This window comes from Oratosquilla oratoria, chromosome 21, assembly GCF_046742065.1.
Source record: "Oratosquilla oratoria isolate Oo_2021 chromosome 21, ASM4674206v1, whole genome shotgun sequence".
NCBI lineage: Eukaryota > Metazoa > Arthropoda > Malacostraca > Stomatopoda > Squillidae > Oratosquilla > Oratosquilla oratoria.
In genome coordinates, this window is record NC_134797.1 from 25,448,862 (window position 1) to 25,473,932 (window position 25,071).

The 25,071-nt window shown below is 38.8% G+C and overlaps 1 protein-coding gene across 5 annotated transcripts in view; it reads right to left on the reverse strand.

Moving 5' to 3' along the window:
• Positions 1-25,071, reverse strand: part of g (adaptor-related protein complex 3, delta 1 subunit-like garnet) — a 98,670-nt gene that overhangs the window by 6,334 nt on the left and 67,265 nt on the right. For 3 of the 5 annotated variants that reach the window (XM_076204547.1, XM_076204543.1, XM_076204544.1), the window contains exons 13-24: positions 23,878-24,049; positions 23,559-23,773; positions 21,894-22,047; positions 21,603-21,747; positions 17,443-17,564; positions 16,496-16,629; positions 14,862-15,168; positions 13,180-13,278; positions 12,317-12,547; positions 11,326-11,463; positions 4,267-4,398; positions 1,734-1,898 (exon numbers count right to left, since the gene is read on the reverse strand). In XM_076204547.1, coding sequence (XP_076060662.1) covers positions 1,734-1,898; positions 4,267-4,398; positions 11,326-11,463; positions 12,317-12,547; positions 13,180-13,278; positions 14,862-15,168; positions 16,496-16,629; positions 17,443-17,564; positions 21,603-21,747; positions 21,894-22,047; positions 23,559-23,773; positions 23,878-24,049 — 2,014 coding nt within the window. The remainder of the gene's footprint in view (positions 1-1,733; positions 1,899-4,266; positions 4,399-11,325; positions 11,464-12,316; positions 12,548-13,179; positions 13,279-14,861; positions 15,169-16,495; positions 16,630-17,442; positions 17,565-21,602; positions 21,748-21,893; positions 22,048-23,558; positions 23,774-23,877; positions 24,050-25,071) is intronic. The other 2 variants (XM_076204545.1, XM_076204546.1) reach the window with 1 other exon arrangement.

The following is a 25,071-nucleotide window of genomic DNA, read 5'->3' on the forward strand; positions in this document are numbered from 1 at the left end:
AAAAATATCAGGACAATATAAAATCAGTACAATAAAAGGAACTAGGAACAAGGAACTAGTCCGAAAAGGAACTAGGACTAATTATCACCAAAGACATGTCCCAGACAAGCATATAAACAAAATAGTTACAGAAACCTACAATTTACTAAGATCAATAAAGATGGCTTTTAATCACTTGGATGAAGTAATGGTCCAAAAAATACTAGTCACACTGATAAGACCAAAACTGGAATATGCTGCGACACTATGGACACCCAGTACAAAAAAGAATACAAGGAAAATACAAAGAATTCAAAGAGCAACGACAAAGATGGCACCAACACTTTCAAAATTGACATACAAAGATTGTCTAAATTGGAATTACCAACCTTGGAACAAAGAAGAGAAAGAGGCGATCTATTGGCCATTTACATAATCATGAAAGGCATGCAAGTCCTTGACAGAGAAGACTTGAAGACTTATTAAAGTGGGATAAAAGAAAAACAAGGGGACATGAAAAGAAACTCAAAAAGGATAGTTATAGAAGAAATCTGGAGAGAGGGAGAGAGAGAGAGAGAGAGAGAAATCCATACAGAGTGGTGGATGTCTGGAACAAATTGGACAAAACAACAGTGTGTGCAAACACTATACAAGAATTTAAGAACAAACTAAATGTTGCAAGATAAAAAGACGGGTCACTACAAGCATAGTTCCCCTTCCCATATAATACAACTAGGTAAATACACACACACAGGATATGAAGAAATACATTTTCCATATATATGCATAACTACTTGGAATAGTTTAGGTGATATAGCCTAAACTGGAACAAAAGATGAATTCAAACTAAATATGAAAATTGGAAACTAAGGACACAGACCACGTAGGAACCATACACGAATTTGAAGCTAGGTTGATTAGTGTTGTTCAGTGATAGGAGGTCATTAGTAGGGAGGATATTAGTGTGTAGTGGTGTCTCCTTATATGTGGTATCTTACACTGAAGTCTCCTGATAGAAGATATGGGGTGGGGTTTGTTGGGTAAGGAGGTCTCATAGTTTTTCTTAAGTAATATGTTCTTATGGGAGGGATATATAGAAAACAGATGGTTATTGGGTAGTGTAGGAAAACTTTGGCTGCAATGGCTTGAAGAGATATGTGGAATGTGAGTGATAGTGATGAGATGCCTGGGAAGATGAGAATTAATGTACCTCCTTATTTGGTTTAGGCAGGGAGAGAGGATACCCATCAATAGACACATAGGTAAGAAATTTTTGGCAAAGGTAAACATGTTTCTTTAGCTTTCAATGAATTGGAGAATGTGTATGATGAGGGTTGATAGAGAGACATTGTGGAGTGTATTGAGGATGTATAGGATAAGGAGAAGTCTGATGAAGGTGGAAAAAAGTTATTACATGAATAGCAAGGTATATGTGAAGGTTGGCATAGGAATTAATGGTTTAAGGTTGAGCTAAATGTGGAGATGCATCTGGGTTGTGATATCACCATGGTTCTTCAACATGTTTATGGGTGAGGTAAGGGAGGTGAACAAAAGAGTGAAAAGTAGAGTTTTGAAATGGGTTGATAAGGGTAGAGGGATGTGGGAGGTGAACCTATTCCAGGTAGGGGGGGTACATAACACCATAACCTACGAGAAAGCACTATTGAACACACCCAACTACCTGTCTGATATATCTTAGGAATTCAGTTAATGAATTCATATACACACATGCAGTTACCAAGCCTGTTACATACCTCACAAAATGGAAGTTGAAAATCAGTTATTGTGAAAGAAGATCGTGCTGTTAGCTGCCCTGATGCCAGCAGGTCTGTAAATGTAGCCCTGCTAGCTGTTCTGCCTGATAGGAAAGAAGTAATGGCAAAATCCACCTTCAATGGCAGTTCCGAAGCCATACCATCCTGTGGAAAAGAAAAAATAGCACTTATTAAAATATGCTATCAAGCAAAATCTAATAATTACAAAATGTACAGTTAAAACTGCCACCCTCTCCCCTTGTAAATCTCATCCCCTTACCTGGGTAAAAGTAAAGTGAAGCGATGTACAATGAGAGAGGATGGTAGCAATTTGGAAGGGAGTCTTAAGGAGAGAGGCTGGAGAAAGTGGATAGCTTTAGGTACTTGGAGTCACATGTGGCAAGCAAGGGAGGAGTAAAAGTAGATTGAGGATTGAGAGAAGCAAGTAAGTACCTTGGCGAATTAAAAAGTGTAATGAGAAAAAGACATCTGGGAATGGATGCTAAGAAGAGATTGTATGAAAGGGTGATTGTGCCAACAGCACTGTATAGTGCAGAGATATGGAATATAAGAAAACAAAGAGAAGAAAAGTTTAAATGTCTTTGAGACGAAATGTCTGAGAAGTATGGTAGGAGTTACAAGGTTGGATAGAGTGAGAAATGAGGTGAGGAGGAGAGTGGTGGTGGAAAAGGAGATGGGAGATAAGGCTGATAAAAAGAGTATTAGGATAAAAAAAAAAAAAAAAAAAAAAAGTGGAAGGTAGAGGTGGATGGAGTGAACCCGAGGGAATGACTGAGGATGAGATGGATGGAAGAGGTGAAAGGGGCATTGAGCAACATGGGGATGTTTGTTGAAGAAGGCTGGGAGAAGGCAGAAGATAGGGGTAGGTGGAGAATGGCTGTATATAGATGATGCTATGATACATGACAGGAAGTGGTTGGGGGATGGGTGGGTAGGGCGTGGTTGTGTGTGAATGATATTTTGATGCAACCCAAAGGGATTTCTCCCCGTCTTCAATGTTTTTGCATGAGGGTATGGAGAGGGGTAGTCATTGATTAAATGAAGCATCTTTGCTGTGGATGTACTGCATCTGCTACATTGCTTCTGACCAAGGGGGATAGATAAGATGCAGGGATGACCCATCATCCATGAGGAGTCAAGATGAGAGGGATGGTGGATGGGGGTGGAATGGGTGGTGACAAAATGGGTGGGAGTGGAATTATGCCTTTTGACTTTCGTTACCTCCCTGGCAAGGAAGAAAAGCCCTTGGTATATGTATGCACAGTTGAAAGTAGGTGAAACAGTGTATGAAGATGTAAAAGTTCAAAGCAGAAATATTGAACACTAACTTTCAGTTGCTTTGAGGACAAAGAAAGAATGAGGCAGAGGGTTGTATGGCAGAAAAAAGAAGGTACAAGAGTAAAATAGTTAAGGTTGTTCCTTGTATTTTTCTATTATTTCTTTTTCATAGTTTCTCTTTTCATCTCTGCATATTTTTACATAATCGTTCCTAATTTGATGTATATTTGCCATTTGCTTTTTTTTTTTTCCATTTTTTCCAGGCTTTGTCTCTTTTATCCTTAGCTTCACTACATTTTTGTTGTACCAGTTCTTTATGTATACTCTTTCTTGCTTTTGTTGTGGTATATATTTGTTCACTCCCTCATTATAAATTTCTTTAAGTATATTTCATTTCTCTTCCATCTTTGTTTCTTCCTATTCTATGTTTCTCATTTCTTCTTAGGTCTATTTGTTCTTTTTGTTCGAATTCTATTAGTACATGGTCATTCTTTCCTATTGGTATTTTGTAATCTATTCTGTCCACAATTTCAGGTTCTGACGTAAGTATCAAATCCAGTCTCAATGGTTCCTTATTGTTTCTGTATCTAGTATTTTCCTTTATCCACTGAGTCATTGTGTATTCAATGGTCATGTCAAGCAGCAAGATGCCCCAGATATCTTCTCCACCCTTTACTGTCATTTCTTCCCAATATATTTCTTTTGAATTAAAATCACCCATAATTACTATATTTCCTCTTTCCTTCATCATATCAGTCAGTTCATACTTAGTATCTTCCAATATTTTGGAATGATCATTTTCTGTCCAGGACTGTGTTTTCGGGGGTACATACACTACTACAAATATTCTACTTTTCATGTGGTTGCTTTCAACTTTTATCATAATTGGTTCTACATTTTTTTTTCCTCTGTAATCTTTGTCACATTTAAGTCTTTCCTAGTCAAAAATAATACTCCCCCTCCCTGCTTTTTCTTTCTATTCTTCATCCAACAATTGTATAGACCTTGGCCCACAGTATTTGGTGGTAGATTACTTTTAAATTCAGTTTCTACTATTCCCATTATGTCAACTTCTTTATCTAAACTTTGTATGTATGTATGTATATATATATATATATATATATATATATATATATATATATATATATATATATATATATATATATATAAAAGAGGGAAATATGTTGGCAAGAAGTAACAGACAGGATTGAGATTCTACCAAATTAAAACTTACAACAGAATAAGATAATGATCCTCTTAGTTTGTGTGGAACAGTAACATCTTCTGCAGTAAAAGTAAACTGTTGTTCCTGAGTACTGCCAGCTTCTAACCTCCATGGAAGATCAAAATCTTCACTATTTACAACCTGTGAAAAAGAAAAACAAGACCTGTATCCCTTCTTGAAAAAGTACCAACAATTTGGATTCTAAAGTTAGTCATCAATAGCTGATGTTTTCTTTACAGTACTTAATATATTTTCCTACATACATACACAAATACATAAAAGTGATACAAGGTAGTATATCTAAAAATAGTGTATCAGATGATAATTCACTCTGTTACCCCTGCTCTCTTGCAACTGCAGAATCCAGGTAACTAGCAACCTCAAAGTTGGTTTACAAGTCACTCAAGAAGATATACCGTGTTAATGTGTGGGGATTATTAGTGTGGGGCATTGCAGTATGGGGTGTTCTGTTTCTTTTGTGTAATGGTTGCATTTGGGGTAGTTTGAATCTGTGGCCAGGCCTATACAGTGTTAATACTGTTTTAATGCTGGATGATGTCCTGACAACTGGCACGCCAGAGTGGTTCATGTCAGGTGTGATTATATATATAAATATATATATATACATATATGTATATATATATATATATATACCCGTCTGGGGTATTGGCTGCTTGTTATTGTGGCAAAGTAGCATGCAGTCGATACTTTAGGGTCTATATGGGGCGCCCCTACGGACCAGAGCCACACATCATTTTGTCTATGATAGAAGAAATTCTGTTCATAGAGAAATGATGACAATTTTATACTACGACTGTCCCTCCGTTATGCTGTCCCCCAACCCCTTGTTGCTGTCCTGTACCATTTCTCTGAGTATTCTCTTTCTGATTGGGGGAATTCCCTGTGGTGGGGGAAAAGAATACTGCCACCAAGTTTTCCCACTTGGATCGTAAGAGGCGAGAAGAAAGGGACGGGGAGAGGGACTAGGCATCCTTCTCCCTGTAGCCCCACGGGGCACACATCCTAAAGACAAAAGTGAAGGCATAAGGGGTGCTGGCGGGCCTCGGGCCAGCACCCTAAGGTTTGGGTCTTTTAATGTGCGTGGATGTGGTACAGATGAGAGTAAAAGGGAAGAGATAGGTAGTATGTTTGTGAGAAGAAAGTTGGATGTGTTGGCTTTGAGTGAAACTAAGTTGAAAGGGAAGGGTGAGTGTATGTTTGGGAGTGTAAGTGGGAGGTTATCAGGAGTGAAGAGAGGGCGAGGGAGGGAAGGGGTGGCTATTCTTGTAAGTGAGGAGATAGGTAAAGGGGTAGTGGAGTGGAAGGAGGTTTCCTCAAGGATAATGTGGATGAAGGTGAAACTGGGAAAGGAGATGTGGGTCGTTGTAAGTGCATATGGGCCGGGCAGTGAGAAGAGCATGGAAGAAAGGGAGGCCTTTTGGATAGATTTAAATGAGTGCATAGAGGGTTTAGGAAGAAATGTCAATGTAATAGTACTGGGAGACCTTAATGCTAGAGTGGGAAATGGTCCAATCGATGGAGTGGTTGGGAAGTGTGGAGTTCCAGGAAAGAATCGTAGTGGAGAGTTGATGGTGGAAATGTGTCTAGAAAGAGAGTTGATGATAGCAAATACAGTGTTTCGGAAGAAAGTCAAGCATAAGTACACATGGGAGAGGGTGGTGGAGGGAAGGGTGGTAGATAGAGCGCTAATGGATTATGTAGTGGTAAATAGGATTATGATAGGAAGAGTTAAGGATGTACATGTGCTAAGGGGAGAAGGTGGGGGAATATCAGATCATTTTTTGGTGGAAGGTAAGTTGAGAGTGGAGGATAGATGGAGAAGGAGGAAAGGGACAAAAGGTAGGGAGGTTCTTAGAGTGAACTCCTTGAATGAAAAGGAAAAGGAGAAGGAGTACGAAAAGAAGCTGAAGGAGGAGTGGGAGGGAGTAAAGGATAGAGCAGAGATGGGTGTGGAGGAGGAATGGGGATGGTTCAAGGAGGGAGTCTTAAAGTGTGCAAGGATGGTGTGTGGAACAAGAAGGACAGGGGGAAATAGAAGAAAGGGTAGTGAATGGTGGGATGAGGAAACAAAGAAGGTTGTAGAAGAGAAGAAGCGAGCATTCACAGATTGGTTACAAAAGAGGACAGGGGAGTCATATGAGACGTACAAAGAAAAGAAAAGAGAAGTAAAGCAAAAGGTAAAGGAGGCAAAGAGGAGAGCAGATGTGAAATGGGGTAGGAGTATGACAGAAAATTTTGAAAGTAATAAAAAGATGTTTTGGAAAGAAATTAAGAGAGGAAGAGGAGGCGAATCAAGTAGGGAAGAAAAGGTAAAAGGTACAGATGGAGAGTTGATAATGGAAGAGATGGCAGTGAGGGGAAGATGGGCAGAATATTTTAGGGAGTTGCTAAATGTGAAGGAGGATAGGGAAGGAAAGATAGCTGCAGTGGGAAATACGAAGAAAATGAGAGTGATGAGTGAGGAGAACGGAGGAGAAATAAGGAAGGATGAGGTGAAGGCAGTTGTAAAGATGATGAAAGCAGGTAAGGCACCTGGTCTGGATGGATGTCATGCAGAATGTCTGAAAAAGGGAGGTTCAGTGATGGTGGACTGGTTGGTGAGATTATTTAATGTTTGCTGGAGAGAGGGTAAAGTACCGGAGGACTGGAGTAGTGCCTGTATAGTTCCTCTTTACAAGGGAAAAGGGGACAAGTGTGAATGTAGTAATTACAGAGGGATTAGCCTGTTGAGTGTAGTAGGGAAGGCTTATGGGAGAATCTTAATTGAGAGGATTAGGAGAGGAACAGGAGTAATTGGTGAGGAACAGTGTGGATTTAGGACGGGTAGAGGTTGTGTAGATCAGATCTTTGTGGTAAGACAGATATGTGAGAAAGCTATAGGAAAGGGGAAGGATGTTTTTTGGGCTTTTATGGATCTGGAAAAGGCTTATGATAGGGTAGACAGAAAGGCACTGTGGGAGGTTATGCAGATTTATGGGATAGGAGGAAAGCTTTTGGGAGCTGTCAAGAGTTTTTATGTGAGTAGTAGAGCATGTGTTAGGATTGGAAATGGAGAGAGTGAGTGGTTTGAAGTAAAGGTGGGACTTCGTCAAGGATGCGTTATGTCGCCCTGGCTGTTCAACTTATACATGGATGGGGTGGTGCGAGAGGTGAATGCTAGGGTAGTGAGTCAGGGATTGGAGATGGTTAAAGAAAATGGAGAAAAGTGGGAGGTGAGCCAGCTGTTGTTTGCGGACGACACTGCGCTTGTGGCAGGGTCAGAGGAGGGATTGAGGAAGCTGGTGGCAGAGTTTGGGAGAGTATGTGATAGAAGAAAGCTAAAGATAAATGTGGGTAAAAGTAAGGTGATGAGATGTACAAGGGGTGAAAGTGGCAGTAGACTGGAAGTGAACATTAAGGGAGAGCGACTGGAGGAAGTGGATAGTTTTAGATACTTGGGTGCAAGTGTAGCAGGAAAAGGTGGAGTGAAGGTGGAGGTAGAATGTAGATTGAGAGAAGCGAGTAAATGCCTTGGTGGTTTAAAGAGTGTAATGAGAAATAGACATTTGGGAATGGATGCGAAGAGGAGACTGTATGAAGGAGTGATTGTGCCAACAGCACTGTATGGGGCAGAAACGTGGAACATAAGAGAAGAAGAGAGAAGGAGTTTGAATGTGTTTGAGATGAGGTGTCTGAGAAGTATGGTGGGGGTTACTAGGCTAGATAGAGTGAGAAATGAGGAGGTGAGGAGGAGAACAGGGGTGAAAAAGGATTTGGGAGAGAGGGTTGATGAAAGAATATTAGGATGGTTTGGACACATGGAAAGAATGAGTGAAGAAAGACTAGTAAAAGAGGTATGGAAGGCAGATGTGGAGGGAGTGAACATGAGGGGACGTCCTAGGATGAGGTGGATGGATGGGGTGAAGGGGGCTTTGGGGAAGAGGGGAATGTCTGTTGAGGAAGGAAGGGAGAGGACGGAAGACAGAGGTGAGTGGAGAATGGTTGTATATGGATGATGTTGTGACTGCATGAGGAGGAATAGGCGGGGGGGTGGGGGGTGGGGTAGTATGTGTGAGTAAATTTTGACGCAGCCCGAAGGGATTTCTCCCCGTCCTCTCCTTATATGCAAAGGGGGACGGAGAGGGGGGGTCGCCGATTAAATGAAGCGGCCTTGCTGTGGATGTACTGTGTCTTGCGACACTGCTTCTGACCCAGGGCGGTGGGCAGGGTTCAGGGATGACCCGTCATCCAGGAGGTGCTCAGATGAGAGGAAGGGTGGGAGGGGTGTGGAGTGTATTTAGGGATGAAATGGGTGGGAGTGTTTTTATGCCTTTCCTTTTGTGGCTACCTCCCTTGGAAGGGGGAAAAAGCCTTGGTATATGTATGTATGTATATATAATATATATATACAGTCACTATCCGAGTTACGACGTACAGGAGTTACGACCACCCGTACTTACGACCACATCTAGCAGATGCCTATTATGAGTTTACTGTACATGTCTGGCAGCACAGCGTGTAAGATAGTTGTGGCAACCTGCATCGTGTACGGCAGTTATGGGAGAGATGGAAAAGTTATTTTACACGTGGTTGGAAGATAATAGGCAAAGAAATGTGAGAGTGACGTTGCAAGCAGTGCAAAGTAAGGCTACAAGTTAATTTCACATGTTGAAAGAATGTGCAGGTGAAGAATACGCTTCACATGAGTTCATAGTGAGTGCTGGGTGGTTTTGTTGCTTTCGAGAGCGTTACCAGGTTTACCACATGTTGTCAAAAGGTGAGGCTGCTAGCAGTGATGTGCCTGCAGCCAAGGCATTTGTGGAAGAGTTTGATAAGTTATGGATGAAGGATATTTACGTACTTACGACCACGTCTAGCTGATGCCTATTATGAGTTTACTAATACGAATACACTATAATAAGTATTTTCTTTCTTTAACTTACCATATCATATTAACAACTAAGCAACTGAAAACAATACTGTATACAACTGTAGGAGAGAAGCCAAACGCAGAGTACTAGATCCAATGTATTTAACGTTTCACCCACCAGGGCTTCTTCAGAAATAACCCAAGCTTGCAGGGGAGAAAGGAACATGAAACTGGTGTTTAAAAAAAAAAAAAAAAATCACACCAGGCTTAATGACCCCCTTATGGGTCGACAGCCTTAAAAAAGTCCACTATGTTATTTTGGGAGAAGCCCTGCTGGGCGTAACGTTAAATACATTGGATCCCATACTCTGCGTTTGGCTTCTCTCCTACAGTGCTGTTGCAGTTGGTGCTGTACCTATATCTCACGCTTAGAATGGTTTGAAATGGATGAGAAAAATAGATCTTAAAATTCACATATATTTAGAGTACATACAACAATTGAAGAATTAAGAAAAAATTATTAAAAGGAAACTACAATTCAAAAAACTTAAAAATGGTAAGCAAGGTTATATTTAATACAGGTGTGTGTGTGTGTGTGTATACAGGTATAGTATATACATACAGTACCTGCATATGTATATATACTGAAATACAGTACAGTATTAAAACATTAAAAAAAATAGAAAAAATTATAAAAATGAAACTAAAAAGCATTGATAAATAAACAGTAAACAGCTTGTATCTAATAGTATTCAATAGAAAAAGTTACTTAAAAATGCAACGGATTGATATCGTGTATCCTAGAGTAGAACCCTCATGTCGGCCATTTTGAATAGGATCCGACTTATGACCAATCCGACTTACGACTGGTTGGTCGGAACCTATCTAGGTTGTAACTCAGATAGTGGCTGTGTGTATATATATATATATATATATATATATATATATATATATATATATATATATATATATATGTATATATATATATATATATATATTTTTTTTTTTATGCTATTGCTGCTGGAGTACCAAGTTTGGCAGTCTGTCTTGAAGGGCTCATTTAGTGATCTGAGTGTGTGTATGTGCTTTTGTGTGGTATAGGTGGTAGGTTATAAATCTTTGAGTAGTACATATACAAAAATAGCAGAAAGAATATAACAGCTATTGATTCTTTGGAAGGCAAGTAAATTTCAAATTATTCTCAACTATGGTGACCAATGATGAAAACAGTTAATTGACTGCTGACAGCAAGTACATGTTCGATGGTGATTATGGAAAATCTATGGTGGAGATACATAACCTAAGACCAGAATGGCAACTATGAGTGAAATACTAAGAAAAGTACTGGTGGAGATGGTTAAGACCAGAGATGAAATGAAAGCACTCAGGAAAGAAATGTTTGACCAGTTAAAATAGATTATCTAAATGGTATATTGAGTGAAATTACATTAAGAAAGGAATCATTATGTCAGAACTTGAGAGGTTAACATGTGAAAATAACAAGTTAAAAGAATTATTTAAGCTAAAGGACACTGTATAGCAAAGTAATGGAAAGACTAGAGAAAAAGCAAACAAATCAAAAAAGGTGCAGGTGGTTAAAATTACAAGACAAGAAAATGGAAGATGTTGAGGAGACACAAGTACTTAAAAGTAGAGAAACACTGATAAAAGATTTGGTAAACAAATGAAAATGTATTACAGTAGTTGGGTCGCAAGGGGAACATCTACTGGTAAAACAAAAACAAGAAATGAAAGGATGACAAAGCTAAAGAAATAGTGCAAACTACAATGGGCAATAAGGAAGGCACTTGAGCACGAACCACAGGCAGGAACAGACAGCTAGACATAAAGGATTTGTGGGAAAACCCAGTTTCGGCTGTGGCATTCCTTGGGGAGATGGGACTGCTCGGACAGACAGTCTAGGGAACGACAACAACAACAACAGACAGCTAGAAGATGGAGTGCCAGCCATGGAAGTGTAGTTGTGGAGATGAGGATGAGGATGGATTCTAAAGACAGTAGTGAGTAAAATGATTCTCAACATCCATATCACAGGATCACCAAAAATGTAAGATCTAATTAGTTCCATTAGCAAATTTATCCTGACTCGGTAAAAAAAAAATCACCCTAAAATATTTTTTCTTTACTTAATATGCATATAAAATTCCAAAACAATTTGTAAACTTGAGCATACTTACGGTGCGAATCATTTTTATGGACTTGGTGTCTGGCAAGTGTAACACCAGATTACTGATGGGTGAAGATGCTAAATTGGTAAAGGTCACATGAGTCACCACCTGTGCCATGACTCCTTCCATGGCTTCCATACTATAAAGCTGTAATGCATAAATAGTGGTTATAAAATGTTCTATTCAAGATAGCACAGAGGGGCAGAGACTTGGAATTTAAGAGAGGCAGCAAGGAAAAGTTTGAATGTGTTTGAGATGAAATGTCTGAGAAGTATGGTATAATAGGTTGGATAGAGTGAGAAACAAAAAGGTGAGGAGGAGACCAGGAGTGGAAAAGGAGATGACAGATAAGGCTGATGAAAGAGCAGGTTTGGATACATTGAAAGAATAAGTGATGAAAGAGTAGTAAAAGAGGTGTGGAAGGCAGAGGTGTAGAGAATGAATCTGAGGGGATGACCAAGGATGGGATGGATGGATGGAGTGAGGGGGAGTTGAGCAAAGAAGGGAGAAGACTGGAGATGGGGATAAGAGGAGAGTGCCTGTGTATAGATGATACTGTTATGCAAGTAAGGGAGGGGTGGGGGATGGGGGGGAAGTGGATGCTTATGTGTGAATGATATACTGAAGCAGCCAGAGGGGATCTCTCTCTCTGTTTTCTCTTTTTCTACATGAGGGGACGGAGAACGGGGGGGTCACAAATTAAGTGATGTGGCCTTGCTGTGGATGTACTGTCTTATTACATTGCTTCTGACCCAGGGCAGTGGGCAGGATATAGGGATGACCCATCATCCATGAGGAGCTAAGATGAAAGGAAGGAAGGGGTGGTGGAGGGGAGTGGAATGGGTGGGAGTGGGTATGTGCCTTTGACTTGGCTATCTCCCTTATAGGAGGGAAAAAGCTCTTGGTATATATATATAAATAAAATGTTCTTCTTTGTTACAAGTTACATTCTACCATGTAATTACAGAATAACAAACATAAAAACTACATAAGACCTTACCAGTCGTAGATGTGAATCTTCAGCCATTAACTTTACACAAGGTTTGACAGGATTAACAGTCTCCTCAGGCATTGGTATACTTTCCTGTAATTCTTGACATATGCTACCATTAGCTTCTTCATACTCTGTTCTGTCTCTAGCTGTTGACTTCTTTGAACTTCTCTCCTTTTTGCTCTTCTCCTTTTCTTTCTTTTCTTTCTTTTTCTTCTTTTTACTAACAGTTGCTGGTGTCTATTTTGAAAACATGAAGATCAAGTCAAATTTATAAAGTTAAAATAAATGAGAAGGAAATATCAAACTTTAAATGCTATGGTCTTTTCAAGATGACCCTGTAAGATTTGGTAAGCCATGATCTGTCTACACATACTGCCTTGAAATATTATAAACAATCCACATCAAATATTGCAGGTCTCATGGTGTTGCCAACTTGCAACTACCCATATGGGTGTGATGAGTCATCAACCCCTAAATCTAACTGGAGGTGCAGCCCAAAGAGCCCAGTATCTGGTTTCAAAAGGCCCAAAATATACTTGCTCTTTTCCCTTCTTATTTCATTCCAACCTACACATACCCAATAATTAAAAACCTCATCAATTATACACATATCAATCCAATACAACACATGCAAATCTTGGATAGGGTGTCAGCCACACCTCCAGGTAAAAGTGAGGATGTTGGCGAGCTTTGAAGATGGGTCGCATGGAGATCATTCTGACAATTAGTTCTCAGGACCATCACTTGTAGGTACCTAATCTTAATTTCCATAACCTATTTTCCTCATACATTAATTGCCATTTATCAATATAACCAATTCAAGCCACCTAACTTATGATCTGTAATTTACTTGAAAACATTTAACTTACCTCATCTTGTTTCTTTTCTTCAGCTTCAACAGTTTGGTCCATTATTCCTTCACAAACTTGATTTTCAGGTACTTCAGGAGATAACCAGATATCCATGTCCTGATGAGTCAAATGAAAAAAAAAATAAGTTCCTCTAGTTATGCCATATTTCTATACTTAGAAAATGTTGCCTCCAATTTCATTGACAGGAAATGTATAACTCCACAGAAGTCTGCAACAGTCCTCAGGCACTCCTGTAACCTATCTGTTTCCATATCACCAAGTTCTAGAAGTAGAAGCTGTCAGCTCTCCGTAAGTGAAAAGGAGGAAATAATGACATATCAGTAGGATTGTATGAGAGATATGACTGCTGAAGATCAAAGTGGTTCCCAGCCTGGCAGATAAACCATAAGAACAGACTAAAAGTACAGTCTGCCAACTTTGAAAGATCATAGAAAAAGTGATTATATGATTATATTATTCAGGTCGCTAAAAGAGATATATTACATTGACAGATGCGATCTCTTGATTAAGGATACAAGGGCTTTACAAAGTCATGAGAACAAACCAAGAAGAAATATAGTTTTCCATACTGATGCATAAATACTAGGAATAGCTTGGAAGGTGATATAGCCCAAGTTGATATAATACATGAATTCAAATCTAAATATGATAATTGGAAATAAAAGATATAAACTAAGTTGGAGCCACATGAACTTGAGGCTAGGTATAATAAATCATTGAGTAGATGTGACCCGATGAGTGTTAGTTCCTTTCCTGGATAAGGAAATGATAAAAAAAAAAATATTACAAACACTGATAAGGCCAAAACTGGAATATGCAGTACAAAAAAGAATGTAAGAAAATTAGAAAGAATACAAAGAGCAACGACAAAGATGGCCCCCAACACTTTCAAACTTGACATATGAACAAAGACTGGCCGAATTGGAATTGCCAACCCTGGAACAAAGAAGAGAATGAGGGGACCTACTAATCATCTACAGAATTATGAAAGGAAAAGAATGCCTTGATAGAGAGGACTTATTAAAGTGGGACAGAGGAAAAACAAAAGGACATTTAATGAAACTCAAAAAGGACAGTTACAGAAGAGATCTGAAAAAGAACAATTTCTTACACACAGTGATAGATATCTGGGACAAATTGGACAAAAAAAATGGTGTGTGCAAACACAATACAAGAATTTAAGAACATACTTGATATTGTGAGATACAAAAATGGGTCACCACAACTATAGCTCCCCTTCCTGTAAAATACAACTAGGTAAATACACACATGCTGAGAAGATTTGTTGAAGTGTGACAAAAGAAAAACAAGGGGAAATGAAAAGAAACTCATAAAGGATAGTTATAAAAGAGATCTGAAAAAAATAGTTTTCCACATAGAGTGGTGGATGTCTGGAACAAATTGGACGAAACAATACTTTGTGCAAACACCATACAAGAACTTAAGAACAAACTAGATATTGCGAGACACAAAGATGGGTCACTATGAGCATAGCTCCCCTTCCCATACAATACAACCAAGTAAATACACACATCACTAATCTTTATGGGGCTTAATTCCATACCATACTTGAAGGGTGCAACAAAGATAAATATAATAGCCTGGCAACAGCTAGAATAAAAAGATAGGCACCACCAAGTATGGAATGGATTAATTCATATAAAAACAAAACCTCATACCTTATCCTGGGTTTCTTCTACACCATTTATGTGATTTGGTTCTGGCTGGTTCTCTTGATGTATTGTGGTATTCTGCAATGAATCTCCTAGAGATATAATATCAGCCTCCTGAGGTTTCTCCTTTTTACTCTTTTTGTGACTCTCTTTCCTCTTTTTATTTTCTTTCTTCTCCTTCTTCTTCTTTTTACTACTTGATTTACTTTTATCTGTCTTCTGATTATCTGCTTCCACTTTCTTGGGTTTGTCTTCATCTCTCTTGACTTCACGGTGTACTCTCGTTGGTAGTGTTTCGCCTGGTGACAAAGGCCTATAACAAATAAAACATATATCACATAACAAATCTACACACATACATACTAAAAGACGTGAACAGAATTGCCAATGACGACGATGTCAATCAAATAATTCCGACAGTTGTCCCAGGACTCGAACCCAGGACTTGCATGCCAGCAGGTCTATGCTTCTACCAACTACGCTACTGAGACCATAAGATTCTTCAACCTCGGGGTTAATCTAACTCCCACAGGATTTGAGTCGACTGCTAACTGCCATCCTAATCTCAATTTTATGAAGAACCAAGCCCACTTGTAGGTAGTGGTGAAGCTGATACGTATCCTTGATAGACTTTCGTCATTTTAATACCTGAATAGAATTGCCAATGACGACGATGTCAATCAAATAATTCCGACAGTTGTCCCAGGACTCGAACCCAGGACTTGCATGCTAGCAGGTCTATGCTTCTACTGACTACGCTACTGAGACTACAAAATTCTTCAACCTCAGGGTTAATCTAACTCCCACAGGATTTGAGTCGACTGCTAACTGCCGTCCTAATCTCAATTTTACAAAGAACCAAGCCCACTTGTTAGTGGTGAAGCTGGTATGTATCCTTGATAGACTTTCGTTGTTGTAATACCTGAATAGAGGGGTGAGGGAGTATGTATGAGAAATAAATTTATGCAGCCCAAAGGGATTTCTCCCCGTCTTCTCCTTTTCTGCATGAGGGGACAGAGAGGGGGGGGGTCGCCAAATTAATGAAGCACCCTTGCTATGGATGTGCTGTGTCTTGCGACACTGCTTCTGACCCAGGGCACTGGACAAGATGCAAGAATGACCCGTCATCCAGGAGGTGCCAAGATAAGAGGGAGGGAAGAGGGTGGAGGGGAGTGGAGTATGTAGGGGATGGAATGGTGGGAGTGGTTTCTATGCCTTTTTCTTTTGGCTACCTCCTGTGTAAGGGGGAAAAAAGCCTTTGGTATGTGTTATGTTCTGGGAAGAAACTTTGGAATGTTGTATCAGTCCCTCAAAGCTGCACCTCCTAATGGAGGTTGGCAAGTTTTGGAAATGGCAGCTTCAATGTCCATCTTGTAGGACATCCACATGTAGATGCCCATTACTAGTCCCATATACAGCAATACACAATTAGAATCAAGATGAAGTTGTGTGTACCCATAGAATAAGATTCTGGAAAAACTAACAAGATTAGACAAGAGAAATACTGAAAGAATAATTTTACTCCTACATAACAAGTCAATGTTCATAAATATGTAAGCACTCAGGTTTTTCACAGCTTAAAATTTTAGTCCGAGAATGTAAAGGCAATAAGGTGGATATCCATGGAAAAAAATACTTACTCATCCAAATTAATGTCTAATGCACGGTGTGGGTCATCTTCAGGTCTTCCATCATTGTCTTCTTCATCAGACATATTTGCTCCTTCTGGCATCTCTCCTGCATCTGTGTTAACTACAAGGACTGGTGGAGTTTCCTTTAAAACAATAAATAGATCAAATTAAAAACTATGAAATACAAAGTTGAAAGGGCATTACATTTCACTCAATAAATCATAACTACAGTTTACAAACTACATATTGCATCCTTATTAATGGACAATATATACCATACAGTTCAATAAAATGTACAGGTTTCCATGGTGACAGTTTAATGTGATTGTATACTACAATGAAAGCTTAACAAGATTACTAATAACATAACTTATTTGAAAATCTCTGACAATGATGGTGGACTGGTGAGGTTGTTTGTGTGTCTGTGGGAGGGTAGAGTGCCAGGACTGGAGGAGTGCCTGTATAATTCCACTTTACAGGGGACAAGGGGACAAATGTGAATGTAGTAGTTTCAGAGGGATCAGTTTGTTGAGTGTAACTGGAAAGGCTTATGGGAGGGTTATGAGGAGAAGTACATACATACATATATCAAAGGCTTTCGCCCCCTTACATGGGAGGTAGCCAAAAAGAAAAATGCACTGAAACCACTCCCACCCATTCCATCCCCTACAAACTCCACTCCCCTCCACCATCTTCCCTCCCTCACATCTTGGCACCTCCTGGATGATGAGTCATCCCTGCATCCTGTCCACTGGAATATATGGGAAACGAAATGGGTGGGAGTGATTTCTGGGACTTTTTCTTTTTGGCTACACCCCGTGTATGGGGGAAAAAGCCTTTGGTATAGGTATGTATGTATATTACTGACATACAAAAGGTCTGTATATGACCGATGCATTATGACTGTTGAGGGGAGTATAGAGTACAAGAAACCAAAATAAAGGTTGTACCATTACCTCTTCACTGCTGGATGATACTCTCTCTCTATGTTTGCGATTCTTCTTGCGCTTCTTGTGCTTCTTGGAACTACTTCCTTCCCAACCATCAACTATTTGATATTTTGATAAGGACGTCATACCTTTAACACAAGAAAACAATAGAAGTATTACTCTGTCTAAAACAAACACACATGAATGGTGGTGGGGATTGGAGGCAGTGGGAAGATGATCTTAAAGAGTATATGCCATCTTTGTGGGAAACCATCAAGCCTGGTGTAATATCAGAATCCCAGTCATGAAGAAGGACAACAGCTACTTTATTTAGGGGGAACATATGTGTGGAAGTCAAAAGGCTGTGAATAACAAAGGTGACATACAATGTATCAACCTAACTGGAGGTTGTGGGGTTTCTAAATGAGTGAAAGACAAGGCTAAAAGAACTAACATCCATGAAGGAAATGAAACATAAGAATGGGTGGGACAAAAACCAACAGGAAATCAAGAACTCATCCTAGAACATCAGCCAAGACTGTGTTGATGCTAAAATATTAAGGGTTCAACGTTCTGCTCAGGAATCCAAGGTCATAGAAAAATGTAAAGATCAACCAAAATTATTTTATAGATTTGTAAACAACAAACTGAAAAACAAACAAGAATTAGTGGCAGAAATTATGAACAAGCATTTTAAATCAGTGTTTACAAGGGAGAACATACAACTTAGAGATGTCGAGTGGGAGGAGAAAGTCACCCCTATGAAAGAGATAGAAGTAACAAGGAAAGAAATAATGAATCACTTGAGTAATCTCGGTGTCAGAAAATCGCATTGTCCAGATGAAATAGCAAACTGGATTTTGAGAGAATGCAAGGATGAACTAACAGACAAAATACATAGTCTAATAAGCAGTTCATTGAAGGAAGTCACCCCTATGAAAGAGATAGAAGTAACAAGGAAAGAAATAATGAATCACTTAAGTAATCTTGGTGTCAGAAAATCGCATTGTCCAGATGAAATAGCAAACTGGATTTTGAGAGAATGCAAGGATGAACTAACAGACAAAATACATAGTCTAATAAGCAGTTCATTGAAGGAAGGAAAAGTTTCAGAACATTGGAAAAGAGCAAATATAGTACCAATATATAAGGGGGGAAACAAAGACCCTACAAACTATAGACCAGTCTCTCTTACAAGTACAGCAGCTAAAATTTGTGAAAGAATTATCAAAATTAGATGGTAAAGCATTTGGACAAAAACAATGTACTAAATCCCAGGCAGTCTGGATTTAGACAAGGAAGATCATGTGTCACAAACTTGATGTGTTTCTATTCAAGACTAATAAACATAATACAGGAAAGACATGGATGGGCTGATTGTGCCTTTCTAGACCTGAAAAATGCTTTTGATTAGGTGCCACATAAGAAACTGCTTTAGAAATTAGAAACTGTAGGAGGAATACAGGGCAAACTACTAGTGGATGGAAGACTTCTTGCATGAAAGGAAAATGAGAGTGGTGATAAGAGACAAACATTCCAATTGGGATGAGGTGATTAGTGGAGTTCCACAAGGAACAGTACTGGCCCCAATAATGTTTGCTATATATATATTAATGATATGGATGAAGGAATTGAAAGTTATATGAGCTTCTTCACAGACGATGCAAAAATGTTGAAAAAAGTAAACATATACATTGGGAGAGGAAGAAATTAAAAAAGTAGAAAATGAGAAGGACCAGGGAGTCATTATTATGATTAATATGTACCCTGAGAAACATATAAACAAAACTTTTGGAGAAACTTATAATTTCATAAGATCAAAGATGCATTTATATACCTGGATGAAGAAATGGTGAAGAAAATACTAGTCACTTTGATAAGACCAAGATTGGAGTATGCAGCGACAACGTGGTCACCAAGTACAAAAAAGTTATAATAAAACTTGAAAGAATACAAAGAGCAATTACGAAATTGGCACCAACGCTCTCAGAATTATCATATGAGGAGAGGCTGGCAAAACTTGAGCTACAGACATTAGAGCAAAGAAGAGAGAGAGGAGACTTGATAACTATTTATAGAATCATGAAAGGCATGGAAATTATTGATAGAGAGGATCTAATAAAATGGTATGGAGATACAAGAGGACATGGAAAGAAAATCAAAAAAGACAGTTATAGAAGAGACCTAAAAAAGAATAGCTTTCCCCACAGGATAATAGATGTTTGGAACAGGTTAGATGAGAATGTGGTGTGTGGAAAAACGATGCATGAATTTAAAAAGAGTCTAGATAAAACGAGATATGAAAATGGGACACCACAAGCATAGCTCCCCTTCCCGTAAAATACAACTAGGTAAATACACACACACACTGAATGAACTAGACTATCTGGCATTAGAAAAACCAGACATAATGGGAACAGTAGAAACTAAATAAAAAAGTAATCTACCACCAAATACTGTGGGACAAGGTCTATACAACTGTTGGATGAAGAATAGAAAGAAAAAACAGGGAGGAGGAGTATTATTTTTGACAAGGAAAGACTTAAATGTGACAAAGATAACAGAAGGAAAAAACAATGTAGAATCAATTACGACAAAAGTTGAAAGCAACTACATGATAAGTAGAAAATTTGTAGTAGAGTATGTACCCCCCAAAACACAGTCCTAGACAGAAAACGATCATTCCAAACTGTTGGAAGATACTAAGTATGAACTGACTGATATACTAAAGCAGTGGTTCCCAACCTTTTTTTTTCAGTTTTACAATTATACGTACTAAGTTAACCTTAATCCTAATGCCGGGTACCGTAATGTTTTCTTGATTTTATTTTATTTAATTAAATTTTAAAAAATTTTGTCAGCCCTCCTTTACCCCCTAAAATTTGTTACCTCCCCCCCAGGGGGTAATTTATCCACAGTTTGGGAACCACTGTACTAAAGGAAAGAGGAAATATAGAAATTATGGGTGATCTTAATTCAAAAGAAATATGTTGGGAAGAAATGACAGTAAAGGGTGGAGAAGACATCTGGGGCAACATGCTGCTAGACATGACCATTGAATACACAATGACTCAGTGGAAAAAGGAAAATACCAGATACAGAAACGATGAGGAACCATCAAGACTGGATTTAATACTTGCGTCAGAACCTGAAATTGTGGACAGAATAGATTACAAAACACCAATAGGAAAGAGTGACCATGTACTAATAGAATTTAAACTAAGAGAAAAATTAGACCTAAGAAGAAATGAGAAACGTAGAATAGGAAGACCAATGTACAACAAAATGGATTTTGAGAAACTTGGAAAATTCTTTCGTAATGCAAACTGGGGAAAATTCCTAAAGGAAGAAACAAGGATGGAAGAGAAATGAAATATACTTAAAGAAATTTATAATGAGAGAATGAACAAGTTGAGGAAAGTGAAAACCGAAACTGATTGCAAATCACTACAGAGAGACCTGCACAAGGTTTGGAATTGGAGTCAGAAGTGGGAAGTGGACTTCAACATTACGATATGTAGCATAATGGGGTTTGATAAAAGTAAAAAAAAAAACAAATATCAGGACAATATACAATTGGAACTAAGGAGGTAAAGAAAGTGGAATCTGAAAGAGACCTGGGAGTAATTATCTCAAAGGACTTGTCCTCTGATAAACAAATAAACAAAATTGTCTGAGAATCCTATAACTTTAAGATCAATAAAAGTGGCATTTACCTATTTGGACAAGAATTCCCCCACCCCCCAACCCTGGGCAGGATTCAAAATTGGGTCGCTGAATTAGTGGTCAAGAACAGTACCACTGCACAATCAAGCCAGTATGTATGTATGTACATGCCCCTTGTTTCTGCTGCTCTTCTTAAATCTTCCCTGTATCACTCCTGGGATACCACTTCTTTTCTAATGTTCTTTAGTCAGGGTGATAAGAATACCAGCACCATGTGTCGTTGCAGGAAACTAACTGGAGTGGTGTGAGGTTACTGATGTTGCCCTTTTTTGTAACTTTCATCCACCATGATTTATGTCATGCTTGGAAAAAGCCACTGGTATATACATATACACATACAATGAATCTATTCATGCACAATTTACTGTAGGTCACAGACTTTAATGTAAGTAAACATGGTCTGAAATCATTCAATATGCCCTTATGACAACTTAAAAAGAAAGCTTAAACAAATACTTTACCTGGAATCTTAAGTGGCACATTTAGGTCTAACGATGTTACCGGAATTTCTTCCACATTGTTTGAAATTGGGGCCCTTGTAGTAGATGGACTGGACTTGACATAGTATGGATTGCTTGCCTGCTCTGCTCGTCTGGCGTCACGACGCTGGATCACATAATTAACTTATAAAACAAATGGCTAGCTACTTTGCTTTGAAAAATATGGCACACAAGCTATAAAATATATATATCTATGGATATACAATCTACCAAATAACACATGTGAGAAGAAGTTGTGAGCAACATACTCACTTTCTGTAATTCTTCTTCAGTAGGCTCATGCTTGTGATTCTTTTTCTCTTTACTAGCATGATCTGCCTTTATGAATATGTCATTACTAAAGGCATCATCATCCTCTCCTTCACTTTCAGATGGTGGCTCATTGATCCAGGCATCCAAGTCCAAGCTAGTAAATATCAAACATGAAACATGTAATATTTAAATGATACATGTAAATCTAATGTACTGTAGCTTGAGTTTCATTAAATGGAAAAACCCACATCCCCACAATGGTCGGAAACGGTCCTTGGAACCTCCCATAGATCTTTCTGGGAAGAAATACTGGACTTTTGTTTGTACTGTATTAGTGTGGGACTGTTTCTAAATCACTGGGAGAAAGTGGTAGGGAGAGGAGTTGCCAGCTGTCAGCTCCTCATGTGTGAAGAACTTGTAAGTAATACAGGAGAAGTTGATCTTGGGTCCAGTCCAAAGGCCAAGTGTCATGCAACTCCTAATGGAAATGAGGGGAATGATGGGTTTTGAAAATGGACAGCTTCACTGTCCATCTTGCAGGACCACCCTATGTAGGTTTCCATCACAGGTCCCTCAATTGTACTTCCATACTCTGAGCTACATATGCAAAGTAGTTCTTCCGTTATCTTAATCACCACTCAATCAATTGTAGCCTACACTTTTACTAAGCAGATAACCCACAGCCCCACAAAGGCTGGCAACAGTCCTCAGAACCTTCCACATCTCTCTACAAAGAAAATTTGTGTTGCTTTAGTGAGGGACTGTTTCTGTCACCAGTTAACCACTTCAATACGGGACTTAAATCTCGCGAGCAGCAGCCAATGCCAGCCGTACGACGTAACGAAATAATATTCGCATCATAAAATATAGTCGCCGCTTATATCGATCGTTCTCTCTTTCACCCGCGAATTTTGAAAACCACAGAGAATGGGATTAAGGGCGCATTTGGGAGAATGTAAAAACACAGGGGCGACTACAATAAATATAATCAAGACGCCGATATGGCAGCGTCGCGAATCCACTTGCTCCTCATGACGCCTACGTGTGCGGCACCGTATGGAAGGGGTTAAAAGCATTACTGAGGAGAGGAGTTGCCAGTTGTCAGTATTGCATGTGTGAAAAAGTGGAAGAAATACAGATGAAGTTAAAAGGAAACTGAGTGCCAACCCCTCATGGTTGCACCTCTTGATGGATGTGGGGGGATTGACATGCATTTCATACATATACCATAAAAGACCATTTCCCTTTAGTTAGGTGAAAAGGCCAAACCAAGGCATATGCATTTCAACTTATCTAAAACACTTTTTAATAAAAATCATATTTCTGTATACATTTACCCACTATATTTTACACATTTTCAATGCTGATATAGTTTTAGAATTTTGTTCTAAGTAATATTTGATAATTTCATTCAGTTGTGGAAGGGAATGAAGTCTGCATGATACCTCCTCAGACTGGAATCTTCCTCCAGCTAAACAAAATAATTTGAAGCTCCCCAATACAAAGTTCAAATGTACCATGGTACAGTGTAAAAAAAAAAAAAAAAAAAAAAGAATAATAATAATAATAATAATAATAATAAATATAATATATATATATAAACATATATATCGTACCAAACTTCATCAGTTCTAGGAAAAATCAAAACCAACATAAGTGACTCACCCATCTGGAATAGGAACCTTCTTTTGAGCCTTTGGGGCAACAGGGTTGAGTTCCCCAGACACAAGCAATGCCAAGTCTGAACCCACCCTGTCTTGGCACTTGTGGCATTTATGAACAAAGGTGACCAGCTGGAGCATGCATGATGCCCTTTCCTGCACTTCCAAGTCACAAGAAGATGCAAACACAGGCAATCTCTCCAGCAACAAGTTTGTTACCTTTAAGGATAAAATATTCCATGTAATACTTACAAAAAACACACACTAGGAACAAAAACACAATATTCATTTGTGTTCAAAACACGAAAGAAAGAAATACACACACACTCTACCTCTTCCATCATTTCTGAGTCTTCTTCTTCCTCAGCCATAGAGATAATTCTAGTGTATAACTTAAACATATTTTGAATGTAGGCAGCTTGGATGTGACCTGGCAAAGATGCTACTTTCCCTCTAAGCATTGACTCAAGAGTGGCTTTTGGATTGGACAGGTATCTGTATAATAAAAATAAGTATGTTATTCACCTATTCAAAGAGACTCCTAATTTCTACTGTTATCAGAAATAACTGCTGACTGGAAAGGACTGAACAAAGTAACATAATCCCAGAGGATGACTTCAATTGTAAAGGTAAACTGGGATGAGTGGGGAACAATTGGAAATCAAGAGAAGAGGTAAATGAAAGAGTGCTGAATATAAAGTTGAATTTGTTAGTGAGGGTGGATGGAAGTGGGAGGTGAGCCAGTTGTTGTTTGTGGATAACACTGCACTTATGGCTGATTCTCAGGGTAGACTGAATCAGTTAGTGGCTAAGTTTGAAAAGGTGTGTGTGAGATGATCAATCAGTCCATTACCCCCTGGTTTCTCCCAAAGACCTGTGGCATTCAGGGAAGCTAGAGGAAGTAGGGAGTTTTAAATATTTGGGATAACATACGCTAGTGAATAGAGGAGTAGAAGTGGGGGTGAATTATACAGAAGGCAAGTGTCTCTGGGAGAATAATAAGTGTTATGAGAAAGAGGCATCTAGAGATGAATGCACACAGAAGGTTGTGTGAAGGAGTGGTTTGCCCAAAGGACTACAGGACTGGGACTTGATATTTACAATAGGCATAAAGAAAGAACATAAATTTGCTTGAAATGAAGAGTATGAGAAGTATGGTACATTACAAGGATAGAATGAGAAATATAGTGGTGAGGCACTGAATGGTAATAGAAAGACAGATGTCACAAAGAGTGATAAGGTTCTGGCAGTACAAAGAGAATGAGTAAAGTCTAGCAAAATCATTGTAAGGCAGACATGAATGGAGTGAACTTGAGAGTACCACCCTAAAGGATGTAGATGGATGATGGTAAAGAGGATACTGGATGCAAGTGGAATTTCTGTCAAGCAAGGAAGACATTGCAAAATTTCAGTGAATGGAGAATGGGGGTACATGAATGAAGATATGATAGGTCTTACAGGGATGTTCTCGTCTGCTCTAACTTTTTTAGGCACATGGGGGGGGTTCAGGGTTTCCC